General features: G+C 47.2%; 1 protein-coding gene across 1 annotated transcript in view; it reads left to right on the forward strand.

The window, feature by feature from the left end:
* Positions 1-18,128, forward strand: part of LZTS1 (leucine zipper tumor suppressor 1) — a 51,873-nt gene extending 33,745 nt beyond the window's left edge. The window contains exon 4 of the mRNA XM_080982448.1: positions 7,493-18,128. Coding sequence (XP_080838574.1) covers positions 7,493-8,161 — 669 coding nt within the window. The 3' untranslated portion in view covers positions 8,162-18,128. The remainder of the gene's footprint in view (positions 1-7,492) is intronic.
* Positions 18,129-20,169: the final 2,041 nt, after the last annotated feature.

Below are 20,169 nucleotides of genomic sequence, written 5' to 3' on the forward strand. Positions count from 1 at the left end.
GCCTAAACTGCTAGCAGAATCCGGGAGTGGCTCTTTCCGGGTCCTCCCCCAACATAAGAACTTAGTCACCCCCAGCCGTTTCCTTCCTTCTTTGCGTTTTACTCCTCTGCACAAGGTGGGTGACGGATGAGGCGTGTTTCCCTCCTGGCCGGCTTGACCAGGAGCGGTGCTGAGGCTCCCCGCAGCATCCTCTAGCCCCTTCCCCTCCTTTACCCTGGAGGTGTGGCTTTCCCCATTGCAGGAAGAGGAACTGCTTCGCAAGATTTTCAGAAGCTCCCTGTATCCCAACGGCCCCTCTGCCTCCCTTCCCTGTTCCGATGGCAGTCCCCTGACATGTACGTACCAAAATGGTGTTTGCATAAGTTTCATCTAAATGGGCTGGCCTGAGCCAATGAAAGGACCTCTTCCTGTTAGGCAGCTACACCCTTTGGTATGTCACAGTCATAAAAAGAATCGTAGGAAACATTGTCAGTTCTTTCGTTGATGTAATATTCATTATCATCATCACCATCACTTTCATTGGGTTGAAACCAACAGGAGTCACGGTTGACTCCCTGAAATTTATGGACATGACTAACTTGGGTCCATTAACTTCAGTGGGTGTGCTGAAAGTTTGCTGGTTACTGTATTTTTCGCTCTATAAGACGCACCAGACCACAAGACGCACCTAGTTTTTGGAGGAGGAAAACAAGAAAAAAATTATTCTGAATCTCAGAAGCCAGAACAGCAAGAGGGATCGCTGCGCAGTGAAAGCAGCAATCCCTCTTGCTGTTCTGGCTTCTGGGATAGCTGCGCAGCCTGCATTCGCTCCATAAGATGCACACACATTTCCCCTTACTTTTTAGGAGGGAAAAAGTGAGTCTTATAGAGCAAAAAATACAGTACTTTTTTGGAATGAAATATTTCTATGTTTATACAGTCATTTAATTGCATTGGAACAAAAATCGGGAGAGCACTAGAGGTTCATAATTCAACGAAGAGCTAGTTGTTTAGCACCATCACTCTGCACGGTGCTTCACAGAGTTCGAGAGGGAAGGTCCCTGCCCCCAGGAGCTTACAGACTTCAACCTAGAAGAGGAGAGAAACAGAGGCAGAGGTTAACAGAGAAGCAACACGTGGCAGTGCCCCTTACACATGCTTAGGCTGAGTTATAGCAAGACAGAGAACTAGGCAGTTGTGCTAAAGGTTTCACCAAAAAAGGTTGATTTTAAGGAAGGGTTGAATTAATTAATGTAGCTTCATGCTCTACAAATCCATGACATACCTCAAGAAGTCATATTCAGGCCACGTTGAAATGAACGAAGCAACTGCATTTTGCCTTCATGTTATAATGCATGAACATGAAACATATGCAGGATTAACTGTCTTTGCTTTCTGAAAAAGAACCGGAGAACTGCCTGCTATTCCCACATAATGAAACCGAACACATCATATCATAGTTTAGGAGGCCTTTTCCTTAAAGATCACTTTGTTCTTAAGCAGTCACCCTACTTGGGGTTAATGTTAGGATTGCTGCATCCAAGTTAAGTTACCCAAATACATTTTGTGCAGTCATGCAAATTTCCCAAGGTGAGAGCTGTAAATGGCAAAGATCTGAAATGGGCGAGGGACCTCAGGCCTGGGGCTACAGCCTTCCAGTCCCCTCTATTTGGCCCTCAGGCTTTTGCCTGGCTGGAATATGCCTGTGTATTGGGATAATATCTCTTCCTTGCCTGGAAGACAGATGGAGAGCTGTTGTCGGTGGGTGCACAACACACCTAAAAGCACACTTTTCTTTAGAAACCTCCAACTTTTGATTCACTGTACAATAATTTATGCTTCATCTACTTTTCCCACATTTGCTATGCAGCCCCCCAAGAAGGGAATATGGCCCTTGGGCTGAAAAACCCCAATCTAAAGTTAAATTTCAGGTCTCTTAAGATGCTTTTGTTGAATTGAGAATGCAGGGCTTAGAAGTGCTCAGTGCTTGGAGAATGCAGGGCTTGGAGGAATGAAAATGCAATGCTTTTAGAGGGTTAGGCTTCAACTGGGAGGGTGGCCTTGGGTCAGTAGTTGTCTCTTAGCCCAACCTACCTCAGAGCACTTTTGTGAGGATAAAGAGAAAGGCACTGCAGATATAGTCCTGAGTTCTCTGACAGAAGGGTGGCATCAAAATGTAATAAACAAATGCTGTAGCATTTTGACGATTCCACACACCCCACGTCACCATCTTAAAAGGTCTAGACAGGACAGCATTCTGTATTGGCTATTCCAATTATTGACTGCCTTTTACCAGGAGAGTTTAAAATCCAAAGAATATTTGAGTTTTATTTGGAAACGGAACAAACAGCTAATAGAATTAAAATGTGGTTTTTCTGCGTCGGTGCGATTTTACTTGTATTGTTTGTATCCTTCTACCCCAATTTTACTGATTCTGTTGGCTGAATCATCTCCAGATGATATTCCCAGAATAAAAAGGGGATTTCAAAAAAGAAAAAACCATACCACAGAAAGCTACTGTGCACCACTGTTGAAATTTTAACCATAGAAAGAACTATGCAGCCCTGACTTCAGCTGCGGATTAAGTAGACTGGGAAAGTGCCTCATTTATCCATTTTCCGCTGCTCGAAATCATATTAAAAAGCTTGGTGCTTTTTCGAAACGGAGTCTGTCAGCCTAGTCTGCCTCATAGCATCGAGTTCAGTTAGATACACACTGGTGAGGGCCGGCCCTACCATTAGGCAGTTAGGTGCTAAGTCAGGGCAGGAAGCCTCACTCAACTGCAAGGGTCACATTTCCTTCTGGGCAACCTCCCAGCAGGGCGATGGTGGGCAGGGCCTGAGGAAAAAGTAGGCGGAGCAACAAATGTGAATTTTACTTGTGCTCAGGAGACTAGTTTCTACACCCATTCACACAAACCTCTCTCCTTCCCTCACCTAGGCTTACAAGCATCATTAGAAACTCAGGTACATAAGGTAATCACCGAATGGCACCTTAAACCTTGGTTACGGTCACCACAAGAGTGTGTCAAGGCACCTTTTTTCTCCAATGAAATTTGCTCTTCTTCATTTCATTTCTACAACGCTTTATATACGTTTCCGAGCACAATTCAAAGAGTTGGTCCTGACCTTTAAAGCCCTAAACGGCCTTGGCCCAGTATACCTGAAGGAGTGTCTCCACCCCCATTGTTCAGTGCGGACACTGAGGTCCAGCTCTGAGGGCCCTCTGGCGGTTCCCTCACTGCGAGAAATGAGGTTATGGAGAAACAGGCAGAGGGCCTTCTCGGTAGTGGTGCCCACCCTGTGGAACGCCCTCCCATCAGATGCCAAGGAAATAAACAACTATATGACATTTAGAAGACATCTTACGAGAGATGGCGCCCCCGGGTTTCTCCGTCCTCCACCAGTCGCGGACTGTGGGCTGGGGGGGAGGGGTGGCATTATTAATCCGGGAAGATTCTTCTTTCAGGGCTCTACCATTGCCATTGATCCCTGGCATTTAATGTGTTGGCCTAGTGTGGGGCTCCGAGGTGAGCTTGGCTGTCTGGCTGGTGTACCGGCCACCTAGCGCACCAGCAGCCACCCTCTCTGGCCTGCTGGAGGCAGTGGCCAGCTGGGCCTCGGAGTTCCCTAACCTATTGGTATTGGGGGACTTCAACATCCATGCTGATGCCACTTCCTCCTCACAGGCTCTGGACCTGGTGTCTTCCATGGCGACACTAGGGCTCTCCCAGTTTGTTTCGGGCCCCACACATCAAGCAGGCCACACGCTGGATTTGATCTTTGGCGTTGGTATAGATGTGATCATGTCTCCTTCGATGAAGGTGCCATGGTCTGATCACTACGCTCTGAAAGCCAGGATTGACGTTCCACCCCCACCCTGCTTAGGTGGCGAGCCAATTTGGGCTCGCCCGCAGAGGCTGATGGAGCCTGATAGATTCCGCCAAGCCTTGCGGGACCTTTCTCCCCCTGGCGACTCATTGACTGAGCTTGTTGAGGGCTGGAATACCCAGCTCCTGGCAGCCATCAATGAGATTGCACCTAAGCGCCCTCTGCGACCCCGCAGAAACCGGGCTCCCTGGTTTACCGAGGAGCTCCGGAAAATGAAGTGGGACCTCAGACGGCTAGAGCGAGTATGGCGGGGTGCCCATGACGGAGCCTCAAGAACATCTTATAGGGCTTTTATGAAAATCTATGAGATGGCAGTGAAGGCCGCTAAGAAGTCCTACTTCTCGGCCTCCATTGCATCCGCTAGCTCTCGCCCGGCGCAATTATTTAGTATAATTTGGTCTTTAACGTCCCTCGAAGGACAGCCAAATTTAAATAACAATTTGACACACAGCTGTGAGGCATTTGCGAGCTTTTTTGCGGAGAAGGTCCTGTTGCTCCGCCATGACCTCCCTGCCAATTTGGATACAATAAAGGAACTGGAGGCCCCTCGACTGTCCTCGGGTCCAGTATTGGACCACTTTGACCGGATATCCCCAGCCGATGTGGACAGACTCCTCCGAGCTGGAAAGCCCACCACTTGTCCTCTCGACCCGTGCCCGTCCTGGCTGATTAGAGCGTGTCCAGACGAGGTGCGGGCCCCCCTGGGGGATATCATCAATTTGTCCCTTGGCACCGGGACATTCCCAGGGGAACTGAAGGAGGCAGTGGTGTGCCCGCTTTTAAAGAAAACATCATTAGATCCCTTAGATCTATCCAATTACCGCCCGGTTTCGAATCTTCCATTCCTGGGTAAGGTGATTGAGAGAGCGGTTGCTGAACAGCTTGGTAGATTTCTGGATGAAACATCGGCTCTGGATCCATTCCAGTCCGGCTTCCGCGCTGGTCATGGGACCGAGATGGCTCTGGTCACCCTAACAGATGATCTCCGCAGGCAGCTGGATCGAAGCGGGTCGGGGCTGCTGATTCTTCTAGACCTGTCAGCAGCCTTCGACATGGTCGATCACGAACTCCTGGACCACCGTCTTGCCGACGTGGGGATCCAGGGCACAGTCCTTCAATGACTGCGCTCGTTTCTCTCTGGTCGGGGACAGAGGGTGGCACATGGGGGGGAATTGTCATCCCGCCACTCCTTGGTGTGTGGAGTGCCCCAGGGTGCGATACTCTCCCCGATGCTTTTTAACATCTTAATGTGCCCCCTCGTCCAGCTTGTCCAGAGTTTTGGGCTGGGCTGCCATCAGTATGCTGATGACACCCAACTCTATCTGTTGATGGATGGCCATCCTGACTTGGCCCCAGACACACTGATCAGATGCTTGGAAGCTGTGGCTGGATGGTTACGTGGGAGCCGGTTGAAGTTAAATCCTTCGAAGACAGAGGTCCTCTGGCTGGGACGGGACGATATGGGATTGAGGGGGCAACTCCCATCTCTTGCAGGGGTGCAGTTAGTGCCAGCACCGTCCGTTAAGAGTTTGGGTGTAATCTTCGATACCTCCCTCTCCATGGAGGCGCAGATTGCAGCTATAACAAAGGCGGCATTTTTTCATCCCCGCCAAGCTAAGCAGTTGACTCCTTACTTCTCTCGCCCTGACCTAGCCACTGTGATCCACGCGACGGTCACCTCCAGACTGGATTATTGTAACTCGCTCTATGTGGGGCTGCCCTTGAGACTGACCCAGAAACTCCAGCGGGTGTAGAATGCCGCAGCGAGACTCCTTACGGGGTCTTCGCTACGAGATCACATTCACCCGGTGCTATACCAGCTGCACTGGCTCCCGGTGGAGTACAGGATCAGGTTTAAGGTGCTGGTTTTAACCTTCAAAGCCCTATATGGCCTAGGACCCTTGTACCTACGGGACCGCCTCTCCTGGTATGCCCCACAGAGGAACTTACGGTCTTCAAATAAAAACATCTTGAAGGTCCCAGGCCACAGAGAGGTTAGGCTGGCCTCAACTAGAGCCAGGGCTTTTTCGGCTGCGGCTCCAACCTGGTGGAACGCTCTGTCACAAGAGACAAGGGCCCTGCAGGACTTGACATCTTTCCGCAGGGCCTGCAAGACAGAGCTGTTCCACCAGGCCTTTGGTCAGGGCGCAGCCTGACTCCCTCCTTTGGCAATCTTTACAAAACTTTAGTTTATGGTTGCCATCAATTTTGATTTTAATTAATTTTTATAATGTTTTTATAATGTTGCACTATTTTAGTGTTGTTAGCCGCCCTGAGCCTGGCTTCGGCTGGGGAAGGCGGGATATAAATAAAATTTATTATTATTATTATTATTATTATTATTATTATTATCTGAAGGCAGCCCTGTTTAGGGAAGTTTTTAATAACTGATGTTTTAATGTATTTTTAATCTATTGTTAGAAGCCACCCAGAGTGGCTGGGGAAACCCAGCCAGATGGGCGGGGTATTAATAATAATAATAATAATAATAATAATAATAATAATTCTATTTTAAAGAAAGAATTTCAAAGCTGTTCACAATACATTAAAATATCAGATAAAGCAATCCAGAATAAAACAAATTCAAGCTTCCAGGAAAATAGTTCAGATCCTTCTCTAAGTGACATTTCGTTTTCCCCACATTTGTTTACCTGCTTAATTTCTATAGCTGCCCCATAGCAGAAAGACTCTAGGAGGCCAGTGTGGTGTAGAGGTTAGAGTGTCAGGCTAGGATCTGGGAGTTCAGGGTTCAAATCCCCACTCAGTCATGAAGTCACAACCTCTTAGCCAGCTGGGGAGTAGGATGAACCATGCGCCCCTTGGAGAAAAAAGGTGGGATGTGAATAAGCCTAAAACAATCAATCAGAAACTCAACAGTAAAAAAGAAATAAAAACACTAGAGGTTTCAGGAAACCATGCAATAGTTCAGAAAGCAGGTAGCCATGATGAAATGTCTGCCAAACCAGTGTTTCTCAACCTGTGGGTCCCCAGATATTGTTGGACTACAACTCCCATCATTCCTAGCCAGCATGACCAGTGGTCAAGGATGATGGGAATTGTAGTCCAACAACATCTGGGGACCCACAGGTTGAGAACCGCTGGCCTAAACAAATAGGCTAGCAGCAAACACTTGACTCAGTGGGTGCTAAACGGATTTCGTCTCCCAGGAGGCTCTACAGACCTTCTCCCATGATTACAACCCAACTTTCCAGGGGCCACAGGAGGCAAAATTGGGGAGAACAACTAGAATTTACCCTTTTTCAGTAGGCTCGTTTATACACATACTCTTCTCTATCCTCCAGCCAAGCAAGCAAAAGGCGTTATCTGAATTCAAGGATATATTTCAGACAGGCAAAAACACTCTGGATGTGAAGCAAGGCCAGGAAGGGGCGAGGTCTGGGGAGAGGGGGTGTGGCTTGAGAGAGATCTTATAGCCAGCTGGAGAGGCCAGGAGGGCTGCCTTTGGCCTCTGGACCTGAAGTTCCCCACCCTGGTCTAATCTATTCTCATGTATACCATAATCACTGCTTGTCCACACTAAACTTAGTTGTACCATAGCTTTGGCCTCAGGAAGGCTGATTCCTGTATGACACCCTGGCTGTTGTTGTCGTATTTCCCTCCAGGTGTGTCAGAAGTCTGGTGAAATCTCTCTCCTGAAGCAGCAGCTGAAGGAATCCCAGACAGAGCTCAACAGCAAGACCAACGAGGTCCTCAACCTGAAAGCTCAGCTGAAGGACATCCGAGCAAAGATGGAATTGCTAGATATGAAAATTCAGGACCTGGAAGATTCCCTGCACGCCAAGGCTATGGAGCTGGAGGTGTGCGAGAACGAGCTCCAGCGCAAGAAGAATGAGTCGGAGCTCCTGAGGGAGAAGGTGAACCTGCTGGAGCAGGAGATCGCAGAGCTGCGGACGGAACTCACCATCCTCAGGGAGCAGATGAAGTGTGGGGCAGCCTCCGCGGGCCTGGAGGGGAGCATGACGGAGGAAGCGCAAGCCCTATGGCGGGAAGTGGAGAAGCTGAAGGCCGAGCTGGGAGAGGCTCAGGATAGCAACCAGCAGATGACAGCCGGCTTCCAACAGGAGCGGCAGACCTGGAAGGAGGAGAAAGAGAAAGTCATCCACTACCAGAAGCAGCTGCAGCAGAGCTACCTGCACATGTACAAACGGAACCAGAACCTGGAGAAGATGCTCCAGCAGCTGGCTGCAGGGGAGGATGGCAAAGAGCCTTTAGACCTTGACCTCCATGGAACTGATGTCCCTTATGAGGACATCATTGCCACTGAAATCTGAAGGGTTCTGCATCGTCTTGCCCGCTCTGGAGAGGAGATGCATCTTTCAACTGGGGGGAGGAGATTGTGTGTGTACAGTCCAGGAGAACCACCTGTTTTCTTGGTTGAGGTCCTTTGCCTGGCCAAAATGGATCGCCAGCTGTTGTCCTGCCACATGTTAATGGTGTGAGGCACCAACCCCAACCCTGTCATGCCCAATGCATCCTTCTGGTAGCGCTATCCTGACTTGAGCATCCCAGTGAGAAATAAAAAGGGAAGTGGGGGGCGTTACCAGTCGACCATTCTGTCAGGATAGAATCAAAGCAGCAGCTGCTTTCAGTGGAGAATATGCAATAATCTCCATGCCAATTACCACAGGTGGCTGCTTCTTGCCCATGACCCAGATATCAGTTCCCAAGGGCTACTGGAGTGCCAGCCATAGCAAATGCCATTATAGCTCTCCTGCAGCCACTAAACTATGGGATGAGGCCTGTTCATGCTCCACGAGCCTCTCTGTTGCCATGTGAGAAGACATTTTTAGGGGGAAAGTGCAGGATTTGGCCCTTGTTCCTTTGTTAGAGTCCGTCATCACAGGTTGTCAAGAATATCCTGCAAATTCTTATTGACCAGGGATACGTAAGTGGTCAGGGCCGGCCCTGCTATTAGGCAATGTGAGGGATCTGCCTCAGGTTGCAGATGCTGGGGGGCCCAGGAGTGGTGGAGAGCTGTGTGTGCCAGGCAGCCTGCCCTGCAGCTCCTAAGGTGCCCTGTTGCCCTCAGGTGTGGTGGAAGACACCATAGTTGAAGCAAAATTCAGTTGCCTGCCCAGTCAGCTTCTATACATGGAATACAGAGACAAGAATATATCTTGTCCTTTTCCTCAGAGAGGATAGCAATAGGATTCTGAGATACTTGGGGATCAGATGGAATGTAAGGCATTTATGTGTTTTCTCATCTGGGAGAGAACAACCCTGTTCCACTGGTTGCCTGTGGAGAACCCTCTTTCTCCAGCATACTTCTCCTGTCCAAAGTAATGGGCTAGTGTTCTAGGCTACTAGAAGCCATAAACTGGCAAATCAGCCACCAGATCTTCCTTGTCATTGCTTAGCATTGCCTCTTCCATGAGCAGGTAAAAGCTGGGAGAGAGGTCTATTTTTATTTAATGTGGGAGTGGGAACCGAAATGGTGTGTGTGTTGAATGGGAATGTTTATATTCAGTTATCGAAAATGTGAATATTTTTATGGAGCTTTTGGGAAGGCTTGTTTTTGGCAAATATCTCGTGTTTACTGTCTGCATTACCTGTCCTCTGTTTTGCCAATAGGGTTCAATCTGCACTATTTCTAACAGTATTACGCCTTTTAAACAGTCATGGTTCTCCCCAGAGAATCTTGGAAGCTGTAGTTAAGGGTGCTGAGAGTTATTAAGAGACTCCTATTCCCCCTGCAGAGCTACTGTTCTCAAGAGTGATTTAACAATCAACCCTTCTTCCTGGTGAACTCCCGTAATTATAACTCTTTGAGGGGAATAGGGCGTCTCCTAACAACTCTGATGACCCATAACATACTAAAGTTTCCATGATTCTTTGGAAGAAGCTATGCTTGCTTAAAATGGGATAATGCAGCTTTAAATGAAGGGTGCAGGTGTGACCTTCAAAGGGTATTTTGAACCCACAGGAAACCACCCCCTTCCTTTATTGAGACACCCCAGGAGCTGTGAAATGCAGATGGAATAGGACGGAGGAAGGACTAGGCCAGACTGGTACAGCAAAGTGGAGTTCTTAAAGTAGTAATTCTGGAACACAAACAGTTGGATCAAAAGGTTTAAAACTCTCTTCTTCTCAGGGGCAAAAGAATTGATCAGTTAACAATCCAAAGCAGCACCTGTTCCAGACAGGTGCTTGTAAGTTCTCTGCCTTTGTATGGAGCTCGTCCCAAGAGAGCCCCAAACCAACCAACTACAAGCTAGCAGAGAACCTGCTTCTGCCCCACTGGCTGTGGAAAGAGCCTGCCGGTTGCCAGGGCGACACAGGGCAGACTGTATCTCAGTTCACCTATTCTTTTATAAAAGCGCAAACTAGGTAGGCTACCTTTTAAATGTGAACTAAATTGAATTCCACCTCCATCCCTAGCTGCTGCTGTGAAACGTACAGCAAACTTCTTGCAGGGTGGCAGCCCTGCATGGTATGTTCCACCTCATCCGACTTTCTGGAGGAATAGAAAGGATGTCAGTCCGGCTTGAGATAGAAGTGGAGAGTCTTTTGCTTCCTCCATTCCTCCTCCGTGGGGAAAACCTCCGCAGATCACTCTCAGCTTGCAGCGGTGATTAAAAGAATCACTCTTGGGCTTGTGAACACGAAGCCCTGACAGTGTTACCGTCCCCTCTTCTCTGCTTGCCTCCCAGCCAGCTAATTGGGTTTATGCACATATGTTTCTGATTAGCAGAATTTGCATTGTTAATTGCAGTCTCAAAACCAGCCTGCTCCCTGGTGAACCACCAGTGACCCCATGGGGTTAATAACCTCTGAGTGGGAGGGGCTTGGTGTAGCCTGCTTGCCATATCCTGCTGATCCGATCAACTTTCCACAGTGCCCGCCTGCTGTCTTTCTCCTCCCCTCCATCTACCTCACCTAAGGGCAGGGGACCAGCTGTTGGCAGACATCATTAAACTGGGAGCCTGTTTTCCTATTTAAGCCTCAAAGGCATCTTTTGTGAGAGGGCAGAACACCTCCGGTACAATTTTGCATTTGCCCCAAAGGCTTAGCTCAGCTGCTCCAGATGACCTGTTTATTGAGCATCCCGTCATGATTTGTGCCTAAACAGAAGTTAGGCTATGTCTGGTCTTCATTCGAACATTCATTCTGATTTCTTTGCCAGGAGATTATACAACGATTAGCATTGGTCCTTAATTCATCCTGATTTGGTGGTAATAATTGTTTGTTCATCCCACATTTGCCAGTGCATCTCCCCATCACTTTCCCAACTACAAAAAGTCAGTTTGGGGAGGTGGGTGGGTGTTTAAGTAGATGTGTTACACTCGGGCAACTGAGTGCTTTAATCAACTTTAATTGTGCAATCCTAAATTTCAGTTGTGCTCCTGCAGAATACTGACAGTGTGGAGGTGGCTTGTGTTTGGATCACCTGGTGCAATTTTATTTTTTTTCTAAAAGTGTAGTGCCTGTAGTATTTTCCTTCCATAAGTAATGGAATGAGGGATTAACTATAAAAGAGGCAGCGGGTGTTCCCTTCACATATTTCCCGTTACCCCTTGCTCCCCTAGCTTTTGGTCGCATCACATTAAGATCTTTGGCCGCACCGACAGTTTAGGAAACTTAGCAGGTGGCTTAAAGAAGCCTTGTTTGTCTGCTTCCATGCTCCACCGCATCTACAAGCAGAAACTTCCAAAAGAGAGCAATAATTTGTCATGTAAAAGAATTGGATCTCACCAGTTTCCTTCCTTGTCCCCCATCCGCACCAGTGGTTTGAGCTGATTGTGTACAAATATTTTGAAGTCTTCTTGAGAACACATTCATTCCCACAGTCTCACTGCCAATGAGGATGATGATTTGAGCATTTCAAATCTGAGTGGTGATTATGTAATATTGAAAGCAGCAATGACAGCAACTCTACTAGTGCTTTAAAATAAACACATGACCCTAACTGTGCGGCCAGGTAAATTAGTCGTTGTGGTCTTCATATCGGAGAACACAAAAAACAACGACAGGAGTTTGCAGCAGGTTATTATTGTAATATATTTTTACCCTTCTTTCTTTGATCATGATTTCCATTTTCTTTTGAGACATTGGGCTCCCTTCCCTGACCTTGAGTTTTTATGAGTTGACATTTTTTGTGTTTGGGTGCCACAGTAAACTATGGTTTATTGTGGTGGGAATGAGACACACTGAGTCTTAGAAAGGAGATTGGAAGGCTTTTTTTCCTTCTGTTTTTAATTGACTACAACTTGGTGCATTATCCAAACCTGAGAACCCATTGTTAATCTCAACAATGATTTGTTTTGAACAGGTCAACTTAAAGCCATGATTTATTAAAATGCCCTGCTCCAAACATGCCCACATCTGCTCCCTAACCATGTTGACTTTTAACAAGCATGTATTTGGAACTCTGCAGAGGAAAAGAGGCTGCAGAAATTTTTAATAGCGAATCAACTTGAATCCACTCTTTTCTGCCACTTCTCCATTCAAATGGAAATCACTTCTGAGTAGACATGTGTAGGGTTGTATTGTTTATCTTCTCCCTCTACCACCCTGGCTGCTTTTTCTTTTTGTAAAGAAAATCACCCATCAGGGTTTAGTTATACACATCTTCAAATAATGCATAGTTAGAACTTCAGCTGGTCACTATAGCATTCTTTGTAGCATCTGTAACTAGCAGAAACAGCCTTGCAAAGCCGGTGGTGGTTTCTAGCTGCCTTGAAGATCATTCGCAGGAAAACATCCTGACTGGGAACAAGTCCACAGCTATGCCATCTCCCCAGTTCTTCCCACTTCCTTGTTATTAAAGGATGAGGCCGCAGTCTGTTGTATTCCTTCTGTTCCTATTTGCTTTCCAAAATCAGGATTCATGCCATTAAGAATTGCAAAGAGTCCATAGGAAATTACTTTTCTCCTGTCTATAAAAAATTGTTGGACTCCAGTTTACCTCTGATCATTTTCAAATCCCCCTCAATACGGATTAGAGCCTTCTGGTTTTAAAACTAGCACCTAAGAGCTTCATGTAATTTTAAGAATGAGAGGTGGGGAGAGATGCCAGAAAGCTGTCATTGGCCACATATATGGTACAAAATAGATGTGGATTTGAGCATGGTGTCCCTCCACACTCACGTTGCATATGTGCTTAACCTGTGATGTGTGAAGCAGGCCTTAATTTGCAAGTGATTTCTAAAGCTCTGCATTTTAGCAGTGTACGAGGCCTTGAATTAGAAGGCTGAACACAATGGCCTTCCTCTTTTCCTGATGTCTTGAGACAATACAGACTCCCAACCCTGTGTTCATAAACATTTCACAAACATTATGCTAGAGAGGACCCGTGACAGGGAGAACTTAATCCTTTCTCCACCCACTAACTTTCTGTGTAAATATTTCCCAAACTCCCAGCCCCCGCATTGCTTTTCACACACACACAGCTGTACTCCAAGACTCAAAGTGTGCCACCCTCCCACAACTGCAATGCCTTGATAAACACACAGGTATTTGTTGAGAAAATACTGTAGTGACCCAAATATAACCACACACACTCCCCCTCCCCCAAAAAACTCCCCACCCTGGATTGTATGAAGGCTGTATTTGGGTCAATATACTACATCACCCTGCCCTAAGATGAAAACGAGCCCTTATACATCCTTGCTGCTGAACCCAGATTGCGCCCAAAGAAGGTCCCTCTCCACGGGGTTCAATTTATATCTGAATCCACTGGGTGGTTTACTACTGAAATCAGGGCCGTCTTTAGCAGATGCGGCGCTGGGGTGCAAATATCTGCCCAGCGCCCCCAAATTACCACAGATAGTGTTGGGGTGGCCATAGCTGCACACTGCCAGCCATCTGAGGGGGCGCAACTCTCCCCCATGCCGCTGTGGGACAGTGATCCCCACAGAGGTTTGGGAGTGAAGTAGCACCCCTCCCAAGCCTCCTCGGGAGGAGAGCGATCCCCGCAGAGGCTTGGGAGGGAAGCTGCACGCCCGCCAGCCTTATGGTTGGCGGGGTGCAGCTGGCTGGCGTGCAGGGAAAGGGGAGGCCGCCAGCAAAGCCGCGCAGCTCCCCCACTCGCTGGGGCGCCCCTGAGAGGCCGGCGCCCTGGCGCAACACACCACTAAGCCCTATGGGCAAGACGGCTCTGACTGAAAGGCTAGCCAACATGCAGCCAATCCATGTACAGTATTTCTGCACCACAGGATAGGCCGTCTGGGCATTGTCTTTCTGCCGCTGTGCAGCTGAGCTCGGGGGTCTGTCCAGCAAACTGGCCCTATTGCTACTACAAGTGTTGCTCTAGCACATGTGTGAGTCCAAAGCCATCCCCACTTAATAAAGAGCCGATCTGTACCTGGAGCACACGTTCCCAGCTGTAAAGCACAGCCTCAAGTCTTGTGTGCAAGTTCCTACCCTGGGTATGAACCTAGAACCACCATCACTAGTATTTTCATAGCATTTTTCATTCGAGGGATGCATTGCTGTCTTGCTCTGCTTGTCCTCCTAACAAATTTGAGAGGCCGCCATGATTAATCCCGTTTTACCAATGAAGGTAAGGAGCAGTACTTTCTAGGCAAATGAGACTATAGTACTGGGTGCTGTAGTCACATGTGGTGGCATTGCTTTTATATAGGCACTATTTCCTACCCTCATCTCTAAAATGGGAATAAATGTGTGACGTACCTCTCAAATAGAGGACGGGAACTTGTGGGCCTTGGGGCCAAATGTGGTCCTCCAAGCCTCACTTTCAAGCAAAGGCATCAAGTTCCGCCTAACTTGGGGAGGGGGGAGGTTTGTCACATGCATGTGACTTCACATGTGTGACACACGCATGTGATGTCATGTGCATCAGGAAGAAGCTACAAGACCTGCCCCAAGGAGGCCCGGCCCCTCAAGAGTGAGGGGAGAGCTCATCCCCATCCCCACATACTTTCCTGAGGTGTCCTCAGCACCATAGAGTTGGTGACTATGCTTTCAAGTCAGCTTCCATGCAGTCAGCTAGCCCAGTCAGTGGTTTTTCTGGGTGTAGGGCAGCCATTTTGTCCTTCACCAGCTCTGATTCACATTACAAGCCAGACACAACTGTCCTGTGATAAAGAAGAATGATGTTCGTGCCACATCTAGACTACTTCTAATATGGACTAGAATTCCCCCTGCACCAATATTTCATAAGCATATATTATGAAGTATGCTGTGATGGGGAATCCATCCTTTTTTAAAAATCTATGCCCTTTTCAGATTTTGAGGGGCCCTTGGGCTGAGTGCTCAAGCCTATATTTTTTAACCTCTCTTTCCTCCTTACTGTTTCTGCTGCTCATTTTATGCGCCTCTCCTGTGTCATATATGCACCAGCTCTGAGAGGAGGCGAGAGGAGTCAAGTTTGTGGAGGGTACTGATCCACCTTGCTCATTTTGCCCCTTGCTCTCGTGGAGAGGGCAGGTGATCAGGAAGAAACAGGTAGGAGGAGAAGGAGGAGTTCAAGGAAGCTCTGAGGATTAGCAATGGACCCCTAACGGGTGTGGGTCTCAGCAGGAGCCCTGCAGTGCCAAAGCTTGCTATGAGTCCTTCCTGTTGCTGTTCAAATTGCTTTGATTGTGACTTAGGGATGGATGAATCTGTCTTTTTCAGTTGCAGCTTCTCATTATCCCAGTCATACCTTCAGTTCTCCACATGTCTGCAGAGGTTTGCGAAACACTGGTCCTTGCTAAAATTCATCTGTATTTTAGTGTGCATGTCACCTAACAATACATGCACATTTTTTGCAAGCCATTTCCCCTGGTATGATGCATTTTTATATGTTATTTTCACCAATGTATGCATTTCACTCCACACTTTCCAATAATGTATGCATTTTTGTACACATTTTTGGGCTTGTGGTTTTTGCAGGTGGGGGGATTAGAGACGTGTAAACTTGAAAGTTAACCGTGTTTTTGTTTGTATCATATTTCAGGAACTGGGAATAAGGTGGGTTTCCATCGAATTATTATTTTTATTGCTCTTTTTTAAAAAAATAATAATAATAATATTTATTACTTTTCCAAAAAATTTAAACACTAAAAAAAAACCCAATACAATACAATACATTAAACTATTGCTCTTATTTGTCAAATTGGTATACTGCCCTTCATCCAAAGATCACAGGGCGGTTCACAACATGAAAATACAAAATGAGAACACAAAATATATCATACAACAAAAACAAACCAATAGCTCCCTTCCACAAATACATTTATCAGACTATAGAGTGTTTAATCAGTCAGAGGCCTGGGTTATAGAGAAACATTTTCTCCTGGCATCTGAAGATATGTCATGAAGGTGGGGAGCCACCACAAAAAAGGCCTATTCCTGTGTTGCCACTCTCCGGGGCCCTCATGAAGCGAGCACACAAAGAAGGATCACACAAAGAAGGATCTCAGACAATCACAGGGTCTGGCTTGGTTCATATGGGAAGTTATTTTGGTCCTGAGCTATTTAAGGCTTTAGAGGTCAAAACCAGCACTTTGAACTGATCCCAGAAATTCATTGGCAGCCAGTGCAGTCGGGCCAGGATCGGTGTAAAATGCTCAAACTGTCTTGCCCCAGTGAGCAGCCTGCACCAGCCAAAGTTTCCATCCCGTCTTCAGAGGCAGCTCCTAGTATAACGCAAACTGAAACAGATTTCTCCTTCATCTCCCTTTTGTCTACAGCCACGTTGACATGTATTTAAAATGGTTTCATTGCCACTTCAAACAGTCGAGGATCCTGCCAAACAATTATGGGAAGTGTTGTTTGTTAAAGAGCACTCAAAGTTATTAGGAGACCCCTTTTCTCCCCACAGAGCTCCAATTCCCATTGTTCCCTGTGAAGAGGGATTGGTTGTTAAACCACTCTGGGAATTGTAGTTCTGGGAGGGGAATATGGGCCTCCAAACAACTCTCAGCACCCTTAACAAACTACAGCTCCCGGAATTCTTTGGGGGAAGCCATGCCTGTTTAAAGTAGTATTGTAGAGCTTTAAATGTATGGTGTGGATGTGGATGTGGCCTATATCAGCGTGCTACAAGAAAAGTAAATAATTTACATTAGCGATCCTGGAAATGTAAGACTTTGTATCAATCCCATGAAGCATTAAGGGGGTACAGAGAACCCCAAGTCTCACCAGCCATGCACACACACATACACCCAGTCTAATGTGACAATGGGCTTGTTCCCATGTTGCACTGAACACAGGTACCGGCTGCCCCTACACTTGTACAAGTGTCTGTGTGAAAGAGTGTGCACGTGTTTATTTGTACAGCTCAGCTACTGGTGTGCACAGGTGCATAGGCTGTTCACGTATTCAGAGGTGTAATGTGGTGGGGGGGCAGCAGGGGCCACCACCCCGGGTGCACATTCAGGAGGGCACAACTGAGCCGCAACAGTCCTGAAGATGACTGGCAGGGAGGTGGCTCCCTTTTCTGGCCCGGTAATGTGCAGTGTGCATGTTGCCTGAGCAGCCGGACAGGCTTCGAGTGGAGAGCGGGCAGCCGGGCAGGCCTTCCCCTGCAGGGGCAAAGCCCCCTCTCGCTGCCCATCCCTTTCAGCGCCTAGGGATGGCATGACACACTTTTCTTGCACCATGGCTCCTGCCGCTGCTGGTCACGCTGGGTTGCTGCTGCGCCAGGCAGCCCCCTCAGCTCCCTCCTGCCCCGGGGCCACCGCAGAGCCCCCAGACAAGGCCCCCGTACAGGAGCAGGCAGCTGTAGGCACAGCAGGGTGCCGCTGGAGCGCCCAGTGTGGACATAGAAGCAGCCACGCAAGCTTTGGCCGGAAGCATGCTGGCTCCTGGGCCAGACCTGCGGAGGTTCCTGTGGGCATGCTATGGGTAAACTGCGGCACAACACCCTTTTGCACCTTGCCCCGGGCACTAGCAAGCAACGCTACGCCACTGCATTCATTGATTGTTACATGTGAATAACCGTATGAGTGTACGGCCCAACTATTTCTGTACACAGGTGCCCAGATGGCAAACCCACTGAATGTGATATGTGAACACCCCCTAATGACTGATGCCTTTGCACCAATGCCGTGTTTGAAACTGATAGTCCGCATTGCCAGCATGTTGCCTCCCTGGCGCATCCCAGGCTCACCTGGGTGAAGCCAGATTTCAGGCTGTACATATTAATATTATCACTGTCTTTTCTCCCCCCCCCCCTTCCATTGAGCTCTTGGTGGTTATTTATTTATTTATTTATTTTTACATGTTATTTCTGGTGACCAATGTAGACTTGATTTTATGTTTTTATGTATAAATAAATTTGTAAAAACCAGAGTCACACTGTCTTGAATATTCCTTTATTTTCTTTGAGTTTCCTGAACGGGGAGAACTGCTATGAAAATGGGCCCGCTCCAAGCCGGTGCTTTCCAGAGTTGGGATTTTTGGAGTACAACAACTTCTGAAGGGCAGCAGGCTGGCGGAAGCTACTATAGGCAATGATAATTTAGAACACTGGCTTTTTTTGTCTAGCTACCAATGTTATCTACAGCTGCAATCAAAATTATTCAATCCCCATTGCAAATCGGGTTTATTATCAAAAATTTACAGACTTTCAGCTGTTTGCAATGAGCAAATCAAATAAAAGTCAGTACAAGTTGCATTTCCAGCCGAAAGTCTGTAAATTTTGATAATAAACCTGATTTGCAACGGGGGTTGACTAATTTCAATTGCAACTGTGTGTTCTCTCTCTTTCTGAGTTTCTGTTTTGTGGTTCCTAAACAGCTTTACATTCAGAGAATATCCAAATAATGTGCAAAAATAGGCTACAAAACACAGGGCAGATATAAGAAAGTATTTTTTTAAAAAGTCCAATAAGACCTTTGAAACGGTGGAAATAAAATGGGGCACTAATGTGAAGAGTCTTGAGAGAAGAAAGAAACTTTCGACATATGTCACAAACATAGCAAGGCTGGGTCTTGCTTGGTTTCAGAGGCAAAAGAATCCTGGAGAATTTGGGCCACAAAAGAAGTCTTTGAGTCACAAGAGGCTTTGTCACAGGGACTAGTTGCAACATCAACTGATATTCACTGTGTTATAACAATTTTAAGGTCTTAGATATATAATAAATGTTCATAAATGTACCATGCAAACACGTACATAAATATATAAACCACATGTCTGAAGCAGCACAGGAAGACAGTCCTGAAACCATTTTGACTCCCAGGCTGACCAAATGTTTCTCTGCAAGGAGGGAGGAGGTGAAAAAACCTTCCCTGTTACAGGAATTGGGTAATCACCATTTCAAAGCAATGGGCAGACTACCAGGAAAGGCAATCAGATAAGGCATTATCAGATAACCTGGCAAACAGGAAAAACAACAACATTCAAATTTCTGTTGTAGACCACCTTTTCTGTGATGTAGGTATGATGTTTGTGGGGGGTGGTCTTGGGTTACACCCCTTCTGTGATGTATGTATGATGTATGAAGGGGTGGTCTTGAGCTCTAGGGCAGGGAATTTAAAATGTCTACAGTATATAAGGGCAGGCACACCTTGGTTCTGGGTCCTCCTCCATCCTCCTGCATGTGAGGGGAGCACTCTGTTGCAACAGTTCAATAAAGATAAGGCTTACTAGCTGCTTTGCTTCTCAATATTCTCTGGTTGGCCTCTGTTATTTTCTCCTACCAATAGGGAACCCATGTAAGGACTCTATGCTGGCTCTTGGATACTCCATAAGGGAAAAGGGGCAGATTTTGTTTACAACAACTGGCAAATCTTAAGTGACTGCCGTGGGGTGCAGATGGAGCTTGGTATCATCTACGCTGACTTTCCAGGGTTTCAGGCGGGGTCCTATTCTACCCTAGCTGGAGATGCTGGGATGTGAGACATGCTTGTTCCACATGCACAGCCAAGGTTCTATGACTGAGCTACAGTGCTTCCCATCCGGTAGCCTCAAGCGTCCAGCAAAGCACACAATTGAGAGAGGAGCCGGTGAAAGAATAGGAATTCACCAGGACCAGGGAGTTTGCACACCGATGTGACCTCGCTGAGGAATGGACATGTGTGAAGTGACCCCTGGCAGGAGACCCCTGACTTTGGCAAGTGGAACGATGAGGCTGCGACTGCAGCTCTTAATTAAGATGAAAGCGACAAGCCCAAAGGATGGCAAAACAAAATTAAATTCCTCCCTTGTTTCAGGTTCCTGGCTGTGACAAGCAGATTGGACTATTTGCTCGTGACAGATGTTGCGCATAATGTGCGCTCACGCGTGTGCTCACCTCCTTGTATGCATTCTTTCTGCCATACAGGAGCCACTAGGATGCAGGAGCTGTGACTTCATTATGAAGAAAGCACACCTGCTACCTGTAAAAAAAAGG

Source organism: Podarcis pityusensis, assembly GCF_964106645.2.
Source record: "Podarcis pityusensis genome assembly, chromosome: 15".
Taxonomy (NCBI): domain Eukaryota; kingdom Metazoa; phylum Chordata; class Lepidosauria; order Squamata; family Lacertidae; genus Podarcis; species Podarcis pityusensis.